Source organism: Pelophylax lessonae, assembly GCF_965119305.1.
Source record: "Pelophylax lessonae genome assembly, chromosome: 9".
Classification (NCBI taxonomy): Eukaryota; Metazoa; Chordata; class Amphibia; order Anura; family Ranidae; genus Pelophylax; species Pelophylax lessonae.
In genome coordinates this window covers 62,133,900-62,147,657 of record NC_138776.1, presented here as the reverse complement: position 1 = coordinate 62,147,657, position 13,758 = coordinate 62,133,900, and the positions used below count along the sequence as shown (strand labels likewise).

The window sequence follows — 13,758 nt, the reverse complement described above, 5'->3', positions numbered from 1 at the left end:
TGTCTGGGTTTTCCTTTGCTGATGTGTTTCCTGGTTTTGCATTCTTACAGCTTGGGAGTGTTCTTTGAAAAACAAATGGAATTCCAAACCGGTCTATGTAGTTGGCAAAGCTACGGCTTCCTTGGGTAAGTTCCCAACACCATCTACAGACCATAGGAGCTGGGTGGGGTTCAGTATTGGCATTCTGTTGTTTGCCGTGTCTGCAATTTTTTTGTCGTCAATAGTTTTTGTTAAGTTTTGAACACATTGAAGCAGGATACAACTTGATTAGGCACGCAGTAATACACAAACTATTTTATTTGCAGATAATATCTATACCACATTGTGTCCAGAATATAAATAGTGAAGGGTGTAGTCTCAACTAAACTCCAGGTTAGAAAACTACGAGTGAACCATGACATGTCGGGTGGTGGTCTCCAACAGTACCAGGAAGATTCTGCGATTAAAGTGTTACTAAACCCACAGCTGTGAAATCAGTCTGTATATGCAGTAAATAATGCTTGTTATACTCACTGTGAAACCTAAGAGGTAATCATGCGCATTGTGTAAAAAAACTGTTTGATCCTGTCCCCTCTGATCCTCCCCTACTTCCACAGTCCCCAATCGATCTCCTGATAGGACAGAGCCTTTGGAGTTGCTCTGCACATGCTCAGCTTGGTGTGTATTGCTAGAGAGTTTTTTTTCACATGGGAGGGTGCATGTGATCAGCACAGGGCCAATCAGCACTGTCCAGACAGAGGGTCAGGGGTCATGCAGTTTAATAGGGACAATCCGGGGATAATGAAAACTCCTCATAGAAGCTCTAACCAGTGCTCGGCCGGACACTGATAAAAGTCACAAGACTGCTGTATACTGCTGATGAGAAAATGTATTTAGCAGTTTATATTTACTAAAGTAATTGCATTTCCATGTTCTGTGTACTGTGGGAGACCTGATATAGTGAATGCAGAGTCCAGGGTTTAGTTACACTTTAACAATGACTACTCTGATGACATTCCACTTTTATTAACATCATAGGTTTTTGTTGCATACTTTTGCAAATACATGTAAAACACACTTCCACATTAAAGCACCTCTGCAAAGCATAGTCCCCAACCTGGGACACCTTTATCGCAATGAATATTACTAAAACGGTATGGAGCAGCGCTATATCTGATAGAAAGGAAACAGTGGAATAACACATATGACAAGTTAAATATATATACACTTGTGCTTCAACAAATACAGATATATGTGAGATAATAATCCTGACTGTGAAAAAGGTATTGAAATAGATGTGCAAAATCCACACAGAAATCATTAATGTGCACCATTCAATAGGTGTATAATACGTCAGAGTCCAGTAATAGAAAAAATATAAAAAAAAAATATATATATATATATATATATATATATATATATGTAGCACCCTACAGGTAGGTGCTAGGTAAATATATAGTGGGCTTTGTCTGCCTAAAAGTAGGGCCATGATTTCTTTTAGTAGGGTGTCATGGGTTCCAGGTGTGTCTGCTAAAGGGGGAGTCTCCCCACTGGCTCTGTGAGAGGCTTCTCATAGGGCAGTGGAGGAAATCCAATCAGGGATACATTCAGGCTTGTAACTACCCCAGAAGGCAGATTCTGCCACAAAGGATTCTGGGAGTGGGTATAAGTTTGAGGGAAAGCATGACTCATTGTCTTTAGCGGGAAGCAGAGTCCCAGGAGGGAGAGGACGGCTGTCTCTCCTCCTGTCAGAGGAGGTGGTTGTCTCGGGTGCTGCCTGAGAATCCAGAGTGCTGAGTTGAACTGAGGGAGATCCGGTGTGCCAAGAACCAGCGGAGAGCGAGAAGGGTCCAGTCCCAGGAAAGCCTACACAGGTTGTGAGTACTGAGGATTGCCCCTGGGGGTCTGCCTAGAGTCAGTGGGGACCACTCCGAAGAAGGTTCTAGGATCCAAGTGTCAGCTAGCTGTAAAGGGGGTACCTAGTCAGAGGACCCTGAAGTGATAGAGGGGGTACCTAGGTTGAGGACTATGAAGTGGTAAAGGGGGCACCTGCAGTTTGGGCCCTGAAGAGTTAATGCACAGTTTGAGTGCATCAGTTGAGAGTTGCAGCCATACAGGAATTCACAGCAAGCTACCTCAAGCCAGGGCAAGGCTGGAGACAGTAGTCAGTGACTTTGCAGTGCAAGCAGTGTCAGATGTTCAAGGTTCTACAGTCCTGGATCTGCTAGACTTAAGTCAGAGTTCCAGCACAGCTTTCAGAGATACAGTGTTCAAAGAGTTAGTAAACGTTGGCTGGCGTCAAGACAGCGCTAACGGGCATTATAGCGACAAAAGTCCCAGAATTGTACATAGTCGAGCCAAAGGAGTATCCCACTCATTCCCTTCTCCCATCCCCTAAAACTACAATAAAACAACCAAACAAAGATGCTGGAGTTGTCAAAGTATCAGTTCTCACACCCAGGGTCGCAGCTCACATGGGCTGGAGAGGTAACCGGTAACAATGGCAGACCCACCTCAGGCCACAGGCCTGGAAACCTTGCTACATATATATATATATATATATATATATATATATATATATATATACAAAAAACATAAAAAATTAATACAGTCAAATCAGGCATACCTTGGTGTTAGCCACATCTTTCCTAAAGCAGAACTAGGGTCAGAAAAAAAATGTAGCGCTTATGGGACACGAGCAACTGGATAGTGAATAAACAGCACTAGATAAGCAGCACTAGATAATGTGAACACTGACTTATAAAATGGCAATCAACTGAACTGTGGTAATGCTAATCCGAATTATAACTGGTACAAAAAGGGTTGATAGCAACAGCATTAACTAACCTAAACAAAAAAAGGAGTCTTGTGTGCACATTACACATACAACCCCAATAGTGGGTGGGGTGTATGCATTCCTGACAAAGGGGTACCCTTGGAGGTGGCTATAAAGTACTGGCGCCTAATCATCAGTATTTACCGGCTTTCTTTGGGGCCCTTCTGTAAGGTGATGCATGTGAACTTTTCCCATGTAATGGAAGGCTGATGAGCTGCTAAGAAAAAAGCAGTCTCTGTTGCGTTAACTGTGTGCAGCAGGGGATTAGGTGTTGTATTTCCACTCAGCATTCCTGGCAAGCCACAGGTCTGGTCCCCTTATGCTTGGTGGTCAGCTGGTCCAGACATCCCAGTCCTCAAGATCGATTCTTCAATGGCTCTCCCTGACTGTAGGCACACACGAGAATGGCAGGAGAACTGTCAGGGTCTCAGTCCTCGGGTCCCTAGTGAAGGCACAGACAACCCAGCAATGTGACTGCACTGTTCCAGGTTTCCACACCCAAGAGGCTCACAGTGGCTCTGCTTCGCTGCACACTGATGTGTATGGATGCCCCCTGTCCAGGGAGCAGGTCCTCCCTTTCACTTTCAACACTAGGCTCTGATCTGTGGTCCAAAAGCCCAGGAAAAGCTCCGTCCTTCTCCTCCTCTGTATACAGGTAATTGTGGCCCTTGTAGTTCTGCAACCCTTCCATTTTTATTGTGTATTACTCCGCTCAGACTACATATTCCCTGATCCTTTGCGGTTGCTATGTCATCTAGTCTCCTCCTCACAGGCTCTCCATTGTTGCTGATGGTCTGGGAGCCGCTGCTGCCAGGCAATCCGAGCTTCAGTTAAGTCTTGACCCCTGGTCTTCTCTGCAGTTTGGAAAAATGAAGGTATTGCAATATGGCAGAAGCCAAGTCATTCTGGGCAAGCACACACTGGGGGTCTTTAGCTGTCTTGAGTGAGTCTGAGCTTCTGGTGTGTTGCTTAACCTTTATTTTTCTGCAGCTGATTAGAAGACCAGGAATCAAGGCTTAATTGCAGTGCTGAGATTTCTGCAGCAATGCTTTTTAGCCTGACCTTTAAGGCTTTTGAGGCAAACTTTATGCCAGTGGTTCTTAACCTTGTTGGAGGTACTGAACCCCACCAGTTTCATATGTGCATTCACCAAACCCTTTTTAATTGGAAAAATAAAATATGATTTTTTCACATTCAAAACATAGGTATATATTTAGGTATACTGTATATTTATACATAGGTGCACAAAATGAACAAAACCATTAAAGAACAAAACCATTAAGAACAAAGAACAAATCTGGCTCTCCTCACCTCAGCGTTGTGTTCTTGTATTTTCCATCTCCATGCAGCTTAAGGAAGTGTTCTCTTAGTTTTGCCGGTGCGGGACTAGAATTGCTCAACTTGGAATTGCAAATCATGCAGTTAGGACGCTGACTCCCATCACGTTCCGTTATACATGTGAATCCATATTGTACATATTCGTCCGACCACTTTCTTTTTTTGCTCGACATAGTATGAAGGGATTAATATTAAGAAAGAAATCACACGACGTACCATCACAACAGTTACAATTCGACTACTGGGCGCACCTAATTCCCTGCAGCACAGATAGGCCAAGCGATGTTGCGTGATCACCTGCAGCCAATGAGCGGGGTGTGTCATCAGGAATCATATGAGTCCGGGTGTGTGTCTTGACCTCCGCCGAACCCGCGAGACTGACTCACCGAACCCCTGGGGTTCGATCGAACCCAGGTTAAGAACCACTGCTTTATGCCAAGAACACCGTTATGTGCAAAAAGCCAGTGCAAACGATGGCAAAGCTGAGTAATTTTGCTTGACCTAACTTGACTCAAATGTTGTGATATAGAAGCTAAAACACACACAGAATTTATTTAAAAGCCAAGCTTACCTTCTCTGCTAGACTGAAACTGTAAGATAGGGCAGCAAAATAATCACCTTTGAAAATAGTATTTATTGCCGGAATTGTCCCTTGTGCCCTTGATGTATTTTGCATATGCATGAAATGTTGTGTCTGTTGCTGGAAAGGTCAGCAAGGAGAAGAAGCCTAAAAAAAATAGCAATACAGCTGACAGTCTATACAAAACTATAAAAATAGCATTAGCCATCTGTTTAATTGAGTTATCTCATATCTTCCTTTTCATTGGGGCTGGAGGGCTTCTATGGGCTCATTCAGATGGGTACTGGAATCTGAAGTTTGTGAATGAGTGTGTGTTCAAGCGGCTTCAGCTGCCAGGTTCTGGGTGCTGGCAGCCTATTCATGTCTATAGGGGCTACCTATTCCAATTTGACAGCCACACAGGTGAGCAGTGCTAAACGCACACTGTCTGCATTGTGATGCCGTTTACCTGCAGCCGCATGACTGTCAATTTGGGATGTCCATGCAGCTGCTGCCTACCCATGGACACAAACGGGTGCCAGCATGAAGCACCTGGCGGCTGTAGGCACCTAAACAGGGCACTCATTTATGGGCTATGGGTGCCAGCGTCCATCTGAATGAGGCCTTTCTTTGCATAGTGAAAGGTTTGCGGGGACTCCTTATGTCCCCAACATGTTCGTAAAAAGACCTTGTTCACCCCTTTGAAATGAAAGAGCTTGTTTATCTCTGTAACAGCGTGTTCTGATCTATGGCGTCATTACTCTCTCATCAAATGAATCTTTAATGCAGCCATGTCTCTATCAGAGTTCATTGCACTGAGTTACATTTAAATTACCTTCATCATCACGCTATCTGAGATGTTTTTTCTCTTGAACAAGTTTTAATTGTTGGCTAATTACAATCTTCTAAATATTTAAACAGAAGCAGATGTCAATCTCCTCCTGTCTGATAAGCTGCAGCTTAATGTTTTATTTTCTTCTGCCTTGTGTAAAGTGAGCTCGGCTGAAATGGCAATGATTAGAAATGATAGCATCTCCTTATTTTAGTTAATTGTCTCTAAGCGCCATGTCACAGCTCAAGGGCCCGTCAGGAATGTTGGTCATATGTGGAGCACTTTCGGAAGCAATGTGAACAATTTGAATGCCACTAATGACAGATGGTCAGGCCTGGGTCGCAGTGTGACTCTTGTGTGATAGTCAGACTTCTTTGGCAGAGTGTCTGAAATAAGAACCATCTGCGTTGTCTCCATAGCAATCAAGGCGATTCAAATTTTCCTGGAAATTTAAAATGGATGTAAAGCCTATCTCAGGGGTAGGAAACCTTGGAGAGCTGGAAATCTCCCTTACCAACATGGACAAAATGAGAAATTACCAGGGTGCAAAATCTATTTTTTAAAACATTAAGGCCCTATACACACTGGGCGTTTTAGCCCTGGTGCACGGGTGTTCGTGTTTAGCTGCAGGTGGAGGGCACAGGTGCCTGTCCAGCACCGCTGCTGGCAGTCTGTCAAACTCCATGAGAATCTGCTGCTGTGGCTGGACAGTGTACCTAGAGGTATGTACGTTTGGGCAGAATGTGCCCAAGGACGAATGCCTGATACTCAAGAAGTCTTTACTCTGTCTGGGCATTTGTCCCTGGGTGCATACTACCCTAAATAAAGTACCACTGAATACCCCGCTCTGCCACTGGCAGTGGGGCTGGATGACGCACTTGTGCCCACGGCCTTCAACTGTGCACTGGGGCTAAATGCCCAGACTGGATTCCCAAAACGTGCTTTACGCATGTTAAAAGAAAATTAGCTGACATGCTGTGCATACATTTTTTAACATGTTGGGTTGATGCATGTGCTTTTAACAGCTGGAGTCAACTTGCATTACAAGGCATTGCATTGCGTTTAGGTAAAGCATGTTTCATTTTCACGCATCAAAACACCAAACCAGCGTGTTCGTGTGAACTTAGTGTATTGGAAACAAAGGATTTTGGCTTGTCAGTGGGAAATGCAGCCCAATGTACATGCTTTGAATGGACCCTTACTTGTTTATCTAGCAAAAAAAATTAACTTTGAATATACACTGAACACAATTATAAACGCAACACTTTTGTTTTTTGCCCCCATTTTTCATGAGCTGAACTCAAAGATCTAAGACTTTTTCTATGTACACAAAATGCCTATTTCTCTCAAATATTGTTCACAAATCTGTCTAAATCTGTGTTAGTGAACACTTCTCCTTTGCCGAGATAATCCATCCACCTCACAGGTGTGGCATATCAAGATGTGCCTTAGGCTGGTCACAATAAAAGGCCACTCTAAAATGTGCATTTTTATCACACAGCACAATGCCACAGATGTCGCAAGTTTTGAGGGAGCGTGAAGTTGGCATGCTGACTGCAGGAATGTCCACCAGAGCTGTTGCCCGTGAATTGAATGTTCATTTCTCTACCATAAGTTGTCTCCAAAGGCATTTCAGAGAATTTGGCAGTACATCCAACCGGCCTCACAACTGCAGACCACGTGTAACCACACCAGCCCAGGGCCTCCACATCCAGCATCTTCACCTCCAGATCGTCTGAGACCAGCCACCCGGACAGCTGTTGCAACAATCGGTTTGCATAACCAAAGAATTTCTGCACAAACTGTCAGAAACAGTCTCAGGGAAGCTCATCTGCATGCTCGTCGTCCTTATTGGGGTCTCGACCTGACTGCAGGTCATTGTCGTAACCGACTCGAGTGGGCAAATGCTCACATTCGATGGCATCTGGCACTTTGGAGAGGTGTTCTCTTCACGGAGGAATCCCTGTTTTCTTAGATCTTTGCGTTCAGCTCATAAAAAATGTGTTGTGTTTATAATTTTGTTCAGTATAAATTGTCTTGATTTAAGATCTGCACTGTGATGTTTTTTTAAGTTTCTCCATTATTAGAAACTTAGAATTTTCAAAAGTATTTTTTGAAAGTTTTTCACCCCTCACTTCCTCTGTGTTAATCTAATTCTCTATAGCTTAGTACTTACTGAGTTCTGGAATCTGTGCACTCAAGATCCTCTACAATGATTACATGTGGCCAGCTGTCCTTTTCTTTAGCTGACCATGCTTGTGCAATAGCACCCTACAGACTTCTATTGAGAGACCGATCCCAAAGAAATAATCCATAGATCCATCACGCCCATTCCTGGAGAAAGCTCTATAGGGTATTGGGTGCTGTAGCAACCACCAGCTGGAGACTTGATCATAAGAAAATATTTGACAGCACACCATGGATCTTCAGGTTGAGTCCAAACGGTTTTTATTGAAGCCTCACATGCCTGAAAAAGGGGTCCTGCGTGACTCCGAAACTTTGCACTTCATTTTTGTTATCATGCTTTAATAAAATCCGTTGGGACTCAACTTGAAGATCTGTGGTGTGCTGGCAAATATTTTCATTTTGGCTTTAGATCTCAAAGAAAGACTGATAATTGCTTAGGATTTCTGTGCAGCAGGGGGTAGCTCAATGGATTTCTGACAGGATCAAAGTTTTTTTTTTCTATACTTGCAGTATTTTTAAAGAGACAAATTTAGAAAAATATATATGTTCAGAACATGTTTTTGATTTTTTTTCATTTTGACCTGACATACACTCTTGTGTGTTCCAGTGGAGGGCCTTGGCCTGTCGTCAGAAGGGGAGACAGCTGGCAATGCAGAAAAGCTGGCAGACTACATCTGCTCAAGTAGGTTGTTGTCACTGTGTGTTTCGTCTTCTGTGCATTTGTCAAAAAAAAAATATATATATATAATAACTTTTGGTTCCACTTCTTTCTTCTGTAATGTTTTGCAGTTTAGGTTGGGGTCAATGTGACCAGAGAAGCAAGGGGGCGATTAACCGTGTAGATTAGCACTAGGGAGCATGCTTAGTGGCTGGTGGGATGGTATATGTTTTAGTAAATGGGGAGGAAGGAGAAGTGGTCATGTGTCTCAGGGCCATCTGTTGTGAATGGTTAGAATGGTTAGACGCGATTTTTTTTTTTTTTTTTAATTTATAAGACTGCAGTTTCTAACCACTTATAACATGACAATAAAACAAAATAACTATACCAGTAAACTCAGATTACAATGAACACCAATAAACCACCCTAATGGGTGCATCCAAATATAGGCTTCCCGCATGCCTTGACATCATTTTTATACCTGTATTTTTTTTACCCTCCGATTCCTCTGACAGTGTATGGACAACAGGTGAAGCCATGCTATTGGTGACATTGTATGCCCATAGCCAGCTTTTAAAGCATGCTTTGACTGGAGATAACCGAAAAAAGTATTCCTTCTGCACCAAAGCAGCTGATCTTAATGACTTTGGGTTAGGAAAGCAGAAAAAAAAAAACAGAACCCTTCTGCACACACGAGCCTCATCAAGTCCTTTAGAACTGCTTTACTTTCTGGTGCAGATTTCTTGATTCATACTGGGCATGGTGTAGCATAGACCTCCTAGTGTCTCTCTCTCTCTTTTACCTACAGACTTCAAAGACGACTCTGAAGAGGGAAGGAAGTGCTTTTATGTACTTTCGATGGAAATTCAGCATCTTGGGGAAACGGGATGATGAAAAATCTATCTAGTTCTAAGTAAACACATAAAAAAAAACATGCGTTTTAAGTCTTCTGTTTTGCGTGGCTTTGCTTTAAAAGAGTCACTGAAATGTTCATTGATGTCTTTCTTCTATTCCTACCGGGTTATAGAGAGCATTGTCTTCCTTCTAAAATTTGGAATAAATTCTTTGCCCACCTACCCTGATGTTAGGGAGGATCTAGATCTTTTAAGCCACTTTAGCGCTCACACTTATATATCCCTTATGAATCGGAGCAATTTTTATAATTTTGCAATAGGTTTATTGGTTCAGCAGTAACTATATAATTATTATAAAGCTTTCATTTTTGACAAATATTTGGCCTTGCAAAATTGTTTTAATTTCTATGCAAATATAGACAAGTTAGGTAACCAGTCCAGTGTTTCTTTTTTAAAGTGGAACATACCGTAACTTTCCCGAACAAAAATGTGTTACTTTGTCCCTCCTTCAATCCAAATGTTGAACTTTATTCTATTTTTAACTGCTTTGCTCCTTTTTTGCTGCAAGGCAGTAATTCTGGGTTTCCCTTCTTCCACAATAGTGAAAAGTTTTATTTTATTTCCAACTATTTTGCTCCTTTTTTGCTGCACGGTAGCAATTCTGAGTTTCATGCCTAGGCCGGGGCCTGGCGCCTCCTGGGATTACTTAGCCACAAGCTTGCAGTGCATGTGCACACACGTAGTGGATGTGAGCACATGCATACAAAAGCCATGGGGCAATACAGTGCCTATCCACCAGAACCTGGCAGAATTTTTGCACACCAACAGAAGCGCTGCTGATCTCTGCCAGCTCCCAAATGCCTGGAACAGACTGGTTGGGCATCTGTGCATGAGCCATTTTTTTTTTTTTTGTTTTAGAACAGGGTGGGATGAGGGGAGCCATTTATGAGCAGTTAAGTTCTGCTTTAAGTAACATGTATTCCATCTATAAATCTTTCCACAGAACATTTTCCATAATTCTTACATTTTTCCAACTGAATGCAATTAGTGTGTAAATCCTGGGGTAAATAAAATTTTTGAAACATAGCTCGGGTGTCACTGTTGATTAAAGTATAGGATTTTTTTTATTTGTTACAACATTAAAATTAAAGGGGTTGTAAAGGTTCAGATTTTTAAAAATAAAAATAACAAACATGTTATACTTACCTGCTCTTTGCAAGGGTTTTGCACAGAGTAGCTCTGAACCTCTTTTGGGGTGCCCTGTCAGCGCTCCTGGCTCCTCCCATTCATTTGGTGCCCCCACGGAGAGCAGCTTACCATAGGGGCACCTGTGCCTGTATGGGCACGCTCCTGAGTGCCACTGCTGCGTCCACTGCCACAGACAGTGGGACTCGGTCTCCCTCTAGGAAGGGAAATTCACTCCTGTAAGAGTTTCAATGGGAAAAAGGTGTCTCCACTGAAGCTTTATCACCAATCCTTGTTTCCACAGCAATCCAAAATTTTCAAAATCCAATTGTTCTAGGGACTGAAAGTGAGGTGAAATCTTCTGAACAGGGGCACAGACAGCAAAACAAATGTTACAGGGGTCTTAACCCTTCCCTATGCTATCCAAAAAACGTAAAAAAAAAAATGTTTCTCTTTCATTCATCGACGGACAGAGCGCTCCATAAATCATAACTACTGGGTTATATTGCCTCCTCCAGGAGTAGGACTAGGCAGAACTAAAAACACCTGACTACTCCCATGGGCCATCCTCAGCTTGGTATATAACCCCCCTCTCTGCTCTAGGTAATCAGTTTTAATCCGTCTAGTCAGGAGTAAGGACCTAGGCTCCCGGCTGGGATCTCTGGTCCGTCCTAGCAATTTTCTCCTTCCTTACATCTTTGTTGCTTTTCTCTCGGGAGATCTAGAATCAATTGCCGGGCAGGGCGACAGGCTGGACAATCTCTAGATCCAGTGGTCCCCCCCAGCCCAGCCAGTGAAGAATGCAGCTAAGCGGTAGGTCGGCTGCAACGTAGCCTCACAGACAGAGGCTGGCCGGTGAGTTAAATGTCTCGCAGGGTCGCATATGACCGGGCTTGAGTCTGAGTCGCAGCGGTTCCTTGGCCGACAGCTACCTTACTTCTGGAGCGTTACCCACACCATGGAAGGGTAAGTACAGTCCCCCCCTCCCCCTTTTGGTGGTTTTCTTTGGGGTGGAAGCGGGTAACCTCCAGGGACAGTCGGACCTGCCTGCAGGTTCCCTCCTTCCATCCTTAAATCCCTCACTGAGCTGGGCTTCCCCCACTCCCATTCCCCCCTGTCTGGACCTAGAGTCTGGTGGGGGTCCCAGGGCATAGAATGCAGCAGAGACCCCTGGGGTTTCCCCCACTTGGTAGGGTCCTGGGATAGTGTGTGTCCCGCCCTGGTAGTCTGGAGGGGTCCCAGTGTAGGAGACCCGTGGTGCGTGCCCTGCTGTTTGCAGTGTGGGTATAGTGCAGGGAGGTCCCAGTGCAGGGATCGGTGAAGAGTGCACAGCAGAGTCTCCCCTAAATGTGTGTCCTTCCTTCAGGGGGGGGTCCCCTTGCAGAGGGTGCAGGAAAGATCCTGGCAGCATGCTTCAGTGTTTGTAGCTGATGGTGACCATTTTTCCTTATGCCCCATACACATGTGCAGATTATCTGCAGACTTTTGTCTGCAGACTTACCAAAACCATATAATATGAGGTCAAACCTAAACACTTTCAATTTGTATGCAATCCGGCAGGCCCTTGCACTACATAGAAAAGGTAAGTCTGCAGACAAAAGTCTGCAGATAATCTGCACGTGTGTATGGGGCATTAGTCTGGATGGTTTTCGGTTGGTGGCCATGTTTGTGTAGCTGGATAATGTCATGGGGGCCATTTTCCCTTAGTCTGGGAGATGCTGGAGATAACTGAAGCTTGATTCTTAAACCACAGTATGCGCCTAATCACCGATGCTGAAACAGAAAGTTTGAACAGCTCATGAGCTGTATTCAAAGCTGCATCACAAATAAACTGCAGCCCATGGACCAACTGGTCCACTAAATCAATATAAGCAGCGGAGACCTGTTCATCCCCCAGGCCCTGGCATAAAAGCTTGGCCCATTCAGTTAGGGTCTGAAACACCAGGGCTGAGGCAAAGACTGGCCCCTGTGCCGAACCAGCCATAAGGCTGGTTAGGTTTGTGCCATAAGGCACATAAGGAAACACCTTTTGGAGTACGATGCTTCCTGTGCATACCAAACGACACAGCTATGTCTGTGGCTACATCTGCCGCATGCTCCATCTTTAAAGGCTCACGCACTGCATCCAGCTCAGAATCAGATGAGACAGACTGAGCAGGGGAATTGCCCAGACGCCACTTCCACCCAGGGCACTAAGGACTGCAGGACCGCTGTCAAAGCAACCATGGAAAGCTGGGGTCCGAGGGACCTGTCACCTCCATGAGGAGATGTGACCCTGAGGCTCCATTAGGAAAGGAAGACCTTGCAGTACAAAAATGATCTTTTGGCACCACTAAAGGATCTCCTCAAGGCTCAGGATACCAATCGGCAGAGAGATAACAGGGACCCCAAAAGACTCACCCTACAGACCGGTGGACGCCGAGAATTCGAACCCAGCATCACCATGAAAGCCATGCCTGTTCATATGTCTCGGGCACAGGAAGAGGAAACTAAGGAGGTAGAGGAAGAGGAGGAGCTTTGGCATCAGTCGTCAGGCTTCTAACAGACCCCTGATGTCTCCTTAAAGAGAACCTGTGACCTGCACTTAACAGCCCCCCTAGTGATTGCAATAAAGTTAAAGAAAAAAAAAAAAACATTTCACAATTACAGTTTAGTCAAACAAATAATTGAAAAAAATGTTTTTAAAGCCTTCTCCCCCATATTAGGGCCATCGTCCACTGTTAATTTTAAATCGATGAGCTGTAAGAGTTTTTATGGCATTGCCTATGAACAGTTTAAGGTAATGTCATTATAAGACTTGACATGTATGGTATCTAGTTACTCGATTCAACCTCATTGTTTTCTGTTTTCCCAAAAATTTAGGTATTATGCTGTGATTGTGTGCATTAAAATGAATTTCAGTGTATTTTTTTTACGGAAAATATTGGTTTGATAAACAGTTGAGCTAATAGCTTGTGACCTAAAATAATTACAACTGCCACCTTTTTAATTTTACAGGGCCTCTGCTTGCAGAAAATATATAATGTTTTTTGGTGGAGAAGAGGGGAGGGGTCAGTAATCCTTAGGCTGAAAATGTGAGGTTTAAGCAAGAAAATAAAAATAAAATAAGATCTCTGCACATGACTCCCAGGTACCCAACTTTAGTGACCCCCAACGATGCGTCTCGTGCTTTTTACTCCATCAAAAATCAAAAAATTGGTTTGACTAGGTTATATACTTTAAATGGAAACCTTCGGCCTTACCTAACGTAGTCAAAGTACAGGTGCACTTTAAATGGAGCCTGTGCTCACTCACTGAATCCGTGGAGAAATAAATACCTCTTTACTTCAA

At 43.7% G+C, this 13,758-nt stretch overlaps 1 protein-coding gene across 2 annotated transcripts in view; it reads left to right on the top strand.

The window, feature by feature from the left end:
* The window catches only part of UROS (uroporphyrinogen III synthase), a 73,587-nt gene that overhangs the window by 45,516 nt on the left and 14,313 nt on the right, over window positions 1-13,758 (top strand). For both annotated transcript variants that reach the window (XM_082269380.1, XM_082269381.1), the window contains exons 5-6: window positions 51-125; window positions 8,339-8,413. In XM_082269380.1, coding sequence (XP_082125506.1) covers window positions 51-125; window positions 8,339-8,413 — 150 coding nt within the window. The remainder of the gene's footprint in view (window positions 1-50; window positions 126-8,338; window positions 8,414-13,758) is intronic.